This window comes from Takifugu flavidus, chromosome 10, assembly GCF_003711565.1.
Source record: "Takifugu flavidus isolate HTHZ2018 chromosome 10, ASM371156v2, whole genome shotgun sequence".
NCBI classification, from domain to species: domain Eukaryota; kingdom Metazoa; phylum Chordata; class Actinopteri; order Tetraodontiformes; family Tetraodontidae; genus Takifugu; species Takifugu flavidus.
Window position 1 is genome coordinate 15,417,348 of NC_079529.1, and position 7,808 is coordinate 15,425,155.

Below are 7,808 nucleotides of genomic sequence, written 5' to 3' on the forward strand. Positions count from 1 at the left end.
TTGCTGTAGAACCTTCTCAAAAAGAGAGATTTGACCTATTTTCACAACTTGGACATTATTTCTGTGAGCTTGGTGAGAAATAAGTGTTTAAAACAAAGACTATTAAATGTGAGCTTTATTGATCAAACACAAAAATATCCTCAAATATTGTGCGAGGCATTGTGATCTCCTTCACATTCATTTCTGCCTGCTCTACTTCTTTAATCATTGTTGCCTCTCCATTTTCAGGCCACTCCAAAGTTGTCACCATGTTGTCCAGCTTGTCCACTATAGCCTCCAAAGTCCCCGTAGGTTGGAGAATTGTTCTCCAGGGAGTCTTTTTTTTGGTAGACTGCGGTTGGACTGTTGTTGTAGTGCTACTGATGGTGGTGGAAATAGTTGTCCTCTTTGGGGATATAAATTTCACTTCAGACTTTACCGTCAATGACTTGCTGCTGATCATTTCAGCCACTGGAAGAAAGTTGAGATGTCATATTAGATTTTATTTTTGACAGGATGCATGACAGAATAAAGATACTTGAGTTCTACGCTGTACGCTGACCTGCTGACCTCCGACCCTGCTGACCCACTCTACTCTTATACCAGCAGCTTGTACTATGAATGTATCTCGATGATCTCTGCCTATTCTTTCCTCTACCTGTCCTCCCCCCTTCTTCTCTCCCTCTACCCAGCCAGCCAGCAGCAGGACGGTCCCCCTACATGAGCCTGGTCCTGCTCAAGGTATCTTCCTGTTAAAGGGGAGTTTTTCCTTGCCACTATTGCTTGTTGGGGGTCAGGCCCTGGGATTCTGGAAAGTGCCTAGAGACAACTTTGATCGTAACAGATGCTAAAGATTGATTGATTGATGAGTAGCAGGGATTTGTATGTGAATTTTATGTTGGAGATGTTTTTTTTCATTTCACACATGAACAAAAGTCAATGAAATTACTGGTATGTGATGAAAGATAAAATATATTAATGCTAAATTTAAAATGTTGTGCTGTTGTACTTAGCATCATGGAAATGCAAACATTAATCTGCTGTATGGTTTTGCAGCCTGTGGATGTTGTGCTTTCCGAGCATGTGTCTGTATAGGTTCTCATGAGTACTCCAAATACAACTTTTCTAAGAAGTCAAGTGTGGGTCCCTTATGATCAATTGACGATCTCTCCCAGAGGCTGAGAACACCCCATGACCCGAATTAGGTTTAAACAACAGTTATCAGGAAGATGATTATCTCAACATGCACAAGGGAACAAAAATAGTTATTAAATAGTCTTGTCAAAAAACACTAAGAAAATAGGTAAGCGCATCCTTTTGGATAATTACTGCAAGAGCAATTACCTTTCAGTTGGAAATAAGTTATTTAAGCCCAACTGATGCAATGAGTAGCTTCTTATTTGTTAACCAACCATGTCAAAATACACATTTCTGGTCACGGAAAAGATGCTGGACTGCACATAAAACGTCAAATGAGATTGCATAAGCTACTAAAATTTAGTTAAGAATTGTCCAACGCATTATTAAAAACTGGATGGGGAATGGGAAACCATTGTCTTCAAGGAAGAAACGTGGCCAAGAAAACATCCTCAATGATCATGACTGGCGATCAATTAAATGTTTGATGAAATCACATCACAGAAACAGCAGTAGAACTCAGGGTGATGTTTAATCATGAAAGTAAGAGCATTTCCACATGCATAATGCAAAGGAAACTCAGCGATGGTGACTGAACAACTGTGCAGCCTTAAGAAACCACTAATCACTGAAGCAAAGGGTTCGATTTGGTAGGGAGCATAAAGAAACGACTGTTGAATCCAGATGAATTTGATGCATTTGTCACGTCTAGTGCCCACTGTATAAGCCTGTGGGGCAGTACTATTAGCTGGGTTAGTCAGGCCTAGGTCCAGCAACATTATCTGCCCAAAGAATGAGGTCAACTGATTACCTAAATTATCTAAATGACCAGAATATTCCATCAATGCATTTTTTTCTTCCATCAGGACACAGGCAAATTCCAAGATGACAATGCCGTGAATTAACTGGCGAGGTTAGTATTAGAGTTTGTGACCTTTTAATTGATGGGAAATGATTGGCCAGGCAGTTAAATTCAATTAGAAATTTTAATTAGAAATTTCCTCCATTCAAAATAATTAATTAAGTGGAGGTGAACAATGATATAATATTAAATATTTCCAAAACAAAGGAGATTGTGATAGACTTTAGTCATCTCTCTCTCTCTTTCATTGTAAATTTCTGGGTCTTACTATCATCAAAAATCTGACCGGGCATTTCAATAACAGCATTGTTATTAAAAAATATCTCCAAAGAAAAACTAAAGGAATTCACTTTAAACTCTCTGAACAGAATTGTCCAACCTCTGGTGTTGACCTGCCAGATTTTGAAGTCACCTACAGCACCAGGCTTCTGCGATGTGCCTTAAACACTGAAAACGACCCCACTGGTCACCTTGCCACTGCTCTATTCATTCCTCTCCCATCGGGCAGTATCACGTGAACAAATGTTCGTCCTCCAGGCATATAAGCTGTCCCTTTCCTAGTGCTGTATGTAGCCTAAACAACTTAAAATTGTGCACTTCATTTTATGCATGTTAAATTATACTCATGCACTCGGTCAGTCAATCGATGCCTGAAGGCACTAGCGTTATGCAGCTGGTAGTGTATTTCAGACTCCGGTAATTTTCCTAGGTGTCTGTCGACCTATACTTTGTCAATGTTTCTCTATTTATTGTATTATTACAGGTTTAAACAATGCTGTCTAAGTGTTCTGTTTGAGCTCTTGCAAATCCTCTAATGTGGTCTCTTGTCTGCAAATGGCACAGTATCTGACTCTGACTTGAAACAAATTCACATCTATTTGACTTAAAAAAAAAAAAAAAAAAGTAAATAATGATAGGAAAGTTTTTGAATAATTGAAAGACTGACCTGTGGAGGCAGAAGAGATACAGATGGAGTCACAGCAGGTGCATACCGACTCTGATCCGTGGAGCTCAACCCATCTGAAGAAAATTTTATAAAAAATATTATTCTCACTGTTCAGCAAATACACTGCTCAAAAAAATTTGAGGAACACTTTTTTTTTTTCAGAGTATAGGAACCTATCAGTCAAACTTCTGGGATATTGATCTGGTCAGTTAAGTAGCAGAGGGGGTTGTTAATCAGTTTCTGCTGCTTTGTTGTTAATGAAATCAAAAACAAGTAAAATCAGAGGGGCAACAATGAGACAGCCCCCAAAACAGGAATGGCTTTCCAGGTTGAGGCCACTGATAACTTTTTTCCCGCCTCATCTCTTTTGGCTGATTTTTTACTGACTTTCTCCTGCTGTAGTTATTCATTTGGCTTGGATCAACATCTCTGTTGATAGCATGGTGCGGTACCTGGACACTACAGAAGTTGCACAAGTAGTCCAACTCCTCCAGGATGGCACATCAATACGTGCCGTTGCAAGGTTTGCTGTGTCCCCAGCACAGTCTCAAGAGCATGGAGGAGATTCCAGGAGACAGGTAGTTACTCCAGGAGAGCTGGACAGGGCCATAGAAGGTCCTTAAACCCTCAGCAGGATCAGTATCTGTTCCTTTGTGCAAGGAGGAACAGGATGAGCACTGCCAGAGCCCTACAAAATGACCAGCAGGCCACTGGTGTGAATGTTTCTGACCAAACATTCAGAAACAGGCTCCATGAGGGTGGCCTGAGGGCCCAACATCCTGTAGTGGGCCCTGTGCTCACTGCCCGGCACCGTAGAGCTCAATTGGGATTTGCCATAGACCACCAGAATTGGCAACTACGCCACTGGTGCCCTGTGCTCTTCACTGATGAGAGCAGGTTCAACCTGAGCACATGCGACAGACGTGAAAGGGTCTGGAGATGCCGTGGAGAATGTTATGCTGCCTGCAAGATCATTCAGCATGACCGGTTTGGTGGTGGGTCAATGATGGTCTGGGGAGGCATATGCCTGGAAGAACGCACAGACCTCTACAGGTTAGATAATGTCACCCTGATTGCTATTAGGTATCGGGATGAAATCCATGGACCCATTGTCAGAACCTACGCTGGTGCAGTGGGACCTGGGTTCCTCCTGGTCCACGACAATGCCCGACCTCATGTGGCTAGAGTATGCAGGCAGTTCCTGGAGGATGAAGGAATTGATACCATTGACTGGCCCCCACATTCAACTGACCTAAATCCAACGTTGTCAGGCATGCGTACAAGCATGTGGGGGCCACACAAACTACTGAGAATCATTTTGCGTTGCTACAATGACATTTTGTACAGTGTAGTTGGAAATCATAAATGTAAAACAAAAATATCTTACCTTCCAGTGTGGCTGTCATAGTTGCAGGACTTGGCTGTGGGCGTTGGGGTAGAATAGTCTACACTCATGCTGCAGTGCATGTAGAGACGCTAGCAACGAACACAGTAGCACAGAAGAGTACATGAACAATAAAATAACCACTTTTGGTAAAGACAGCGACAAAGATGTTGAAATGTGATCCTTTTGTCCTATCATGGATAATGTCCGCCACCCTCTGCACACTGTCATCCACAGCCAGAGAAGCCTGATCAGCCAGAGGCTGCGCCTCCCCAAGTTCAGGACAAACAGACTGGGGAACTCATTCATCCCCCGAGCCATCAGACTGTTCAACTCCTCACTGGGGGGGAGTAGGGCCAACAGAAGGACTGGAATAACACTGGAATAACATGATACTGTGACATCTAGTCATTCAGTTCATTCATCCATCTATTCATTTATTTACATTTTTATATTTATATTCTATTTTTAATTTATTCTATTTTATTTCTTATTTTATTCTATTTTTATTATATTTAATAGGTTTAATGGTGTGTAATGGTGGTGGGTAATTTTGTACAGTGCTGTACGTTTTTTTGGAGATGCTAATTTCCCTGATGGACACCCCCTAAAGGGATCAATAAAGTACTCAATCAATCAATCAATCAATCAATCTTTTGTTCTTTGTGACTCACCTTGTGAGATATTCCCTTGAACAAGAAAGCATCCACAGAGAACCGTACAATGTTATTTTTGTATAGGATGAATCTGGAATGGTTGTCTTTGCTTTCAACCATACACCTTTAAAATGGGAGTAGAAATCCAAATATCAAATTATACAATTATTTTTTAAATGCAGTAGTCTTTTTTTCTACATAATACTAAATGACAGTGTATTAATAAGATTGAGAGGTGTTTTACCCAGAGTTGTTCACCACTGGAAACTGAGGAGAGGAACTGTAGGATTTTTCTGGGGTTGCATAACAAAGGTGGATGTAAAGTCTTTCATTTTGGGAAATAGGTGACGCTTCAGCCTGAAAATACATGGGCATCCCCAAAACATACTGTCCAGGTGGAGAAAGCCTCTCCCATTGAGCTGAAAATGAAAAAAGAAACAGTCAGAGATCAGTAATATCTGTTTAATAAAGAATGTAACCAACAACAAGATATGTTTTTAGCTAAGAAATCTGTAAGGAATGATCATCCATGTTGTACCATTCAGTGGAGTCAAAATGAATTGTACCACATTCTTCAAAGGTTTAAAGACCTTTTGAATCTCCATCTTGGGAGTGTAGCCAATTTTGTAGGTATACAGGTATCTAAAGGCAAATTTAAAAAAACAAAAAAAACAGAATTAGCAAGAGGATTTTTGGTTTTATCTGCAACAATAATATGCAATAGCTTACCTGTTAAAATAACATGCAACAGACATGGTAAAAGAGACGGCTCGCCTGATTGGTCCTTGAATCTTTGGTACGTCATATTTTAGCGTGTTTATATAGACTACTTGGTTATTAGTTACCTGGGGGGAACCACAGGTATACAATAAAAACGACAGTCTGTGGCATGGCAAACGAAAGAAACAATTGTAACATGCAGTAGAAGATGGAGGGTTAATTTGGAAGAAAAACATGACTGTACTAGATGTATCCTGTGTCACAACTATAATTTGACCTCACCGTGCGCTTGGTTCCACACATGCCAATGTCATATTCAAAATAGAGGTAATCTTTGCTGTATTCATTGGCGTGGCATGTTCCGAGTTTGACGTGCAGATGTGGACCACTGCCCAGAATGCTCCTGTGCACTCGCACCACCATTGTTTTCTCCCTGCACGAAACTTTTACGGGAACACCTGAATCTGTGGGCGGACCGATTGTTATCGTATTCAAAAGCGGGAGCAGGATTTCCCGAACCTGTTCAGGTAAAGGTTCCTGACCAGTCCCTCTGGCTGGCGAAAAGTGCTCCTTGTCTACCAGCATCTGTGAGTCCACAAACACTGGAAGGTGCAGGTATGGCGGTGGCAGCGTCGGGTTTTCTCTTCGGGAAACTTCCCTTATTGCCCATTTTTTTTTATCTTCAGATGATGGATTTGTTTCTCCGTGAGCGGAAGTCAACATCGGCAATAATAAAAACAGTGATACGATAACCATAGTCCCGGAAGACGTATTCAAAAAAGTGTAATCTATATAATAAAGTGTGTCGTTGAAGTCAAGTCAAAGAAACGTTCTCGCATTTGGTTTAATCAAAGTCACCTGTTGTCCACCTAAATCAGGGGTGCTCATTACGTCGATCGCGATCTACCGGTCGATCGCGGAGGTAGTACTGGTCGATCGCATCGTGGCATTAAAAAATATCAGCCTATCATTTAACTCATCACTTGATTTATATACAGGGCAGCCAGTTAGATGACAACTGAATTTGAAATTCAGGTGACCAATCAAGCGCAAACAACGGCGCTCAGTGCCGCAGAATGTACGATGTCAGCCTATCATCAATCCCGTTACTTGATTGACATACAGGGCAACCAGTCAGAAGCGCTCAGCTATTCAGCGAATTACCTCTGATTTTAAGCCATCGCTAAAGCTTATGGTCATCAAAATGAATGAGGGAGCGGGACCAATTAAGAAGACAAAAACATATCACTTTCATACAGAATGGGAGGTGGACTTCTTTCACGATGTCATTTTCGAAGTGCGTTGAAGATTATTAAGTACATGAAGATTATTAAATCCAAATACGTTCCACCATGACTGATGAACATTTGGAAGTGTGCTTGAGACTGGCTGTCAGCAGCTGCTGTCCGGACTATGCATCCCTGGCTGATTCAATTCAGTGCAAGTCATTAAAGTAAACTCAGACAATTACAAAAAAATGTTGATAGTTAATTATTATGTGTGTTTTGCAAAATTGGCTCATTCGGTTATGCAAGGTACATCAACATACATTGTACATACAAAGAATCCTCAATACATTTGAAAATTAGATGTTTTGCATTTTTGTAGTGGGTAGATCACTTTGACTTTGAATCACTTTGTCATTTTGTAAGTAGCTCGCATCCTGAAAAAATGTGAGCACCCCTGACCTAAATGAAAGGAAACTAGTAATGGCGCCGCCTATTGGTTCTTTGTTGGTGGCAGTTTCTCGACGCATTAAGTAAATCTTTATTTAGGAATATTTAAAGACAGATTGACTGATTAATTTATCAAACACGATCTTTATTTAAAAAATAAATATATGAATATAGCGTACTAAGGCTTTCAACATAAATTTACCACATCAAAAGGTAGCAGTATAATTAAAGGTTTATAGACAGACAGACAGACAGACAGACAGACAGACAGACAGACAGACAGACAGACAGACAGACAGACAGACAGACAGACAGACAGACAGACAGACAGACAGACAGACAGACGACAGACAGACAGACAGACAGACAGATAGATAGATAGATAGATAGATAGATAGATAGATAGATAGATAGATAGATAGATAGATAGATCGAGACACTAGGGGCA

General features: G+C 40.7%; 1 protein-coding gene across 1 annotated transcript; it reads right to left on the reverse strand.

Annotated features, from left to right (window-relative positions):
- Positions 1-97: 97 nt before the first annotated feature.
- zp3d.2 (zona pellucida glycoprotein 3d tandem duplicate 2) lies at positions 98-7,017 on the reverse strand. Its single transcript, XM_057045216.1, has 8 exons — positions 5,967-7,017; positions 5,694-5,809; positions 5,503-5,606; positions 5,209-5,383; positions 4,983-5,088; positions 4,312-4,400; positions 2,925-2,998; positions 98-450 (listed from the first exon to the last, which is right to left on the reverse strand). The coding sequence occupies exons 1-8, from the start codon at positions 6,438-6,440 to the stop codon at positions 116-118; spliced, it is 1,473 nt and encodes a 490-aa protein (XP_056901196.1). The 5' UTR covers positions 6,441-7,017; the 3' UTR covers positions 98-115.
- Between the last annotated feature and the right edge of the window lie 791 nt (positions 7,018-7,808).

Bases quoted from the DNA above. Each gene is read 5' to 3' on its own strand.
- zp3d.2 (XM_057045216.1), bottom strand. From the start codon at position 6,440: ATGGTTATCGTATCACTGTTTTTATTATTGCCGATGTTGACTTCCGCT. The intron at 2,999-4,311 runs GTAAGATATTTT...AATTTTCTTCAG, and splicing joins TATGACAGCCACACTGGAAG to ATGGGTTGAGCTCCACGGAT. The intron at 451-2,924 runs GTCAGTCTTTCA...ACTTTCTTCCAG, and splicing joins TATCTCTTCTGCCTCCACAG to TGGCTGAAATGATCAGCAGC.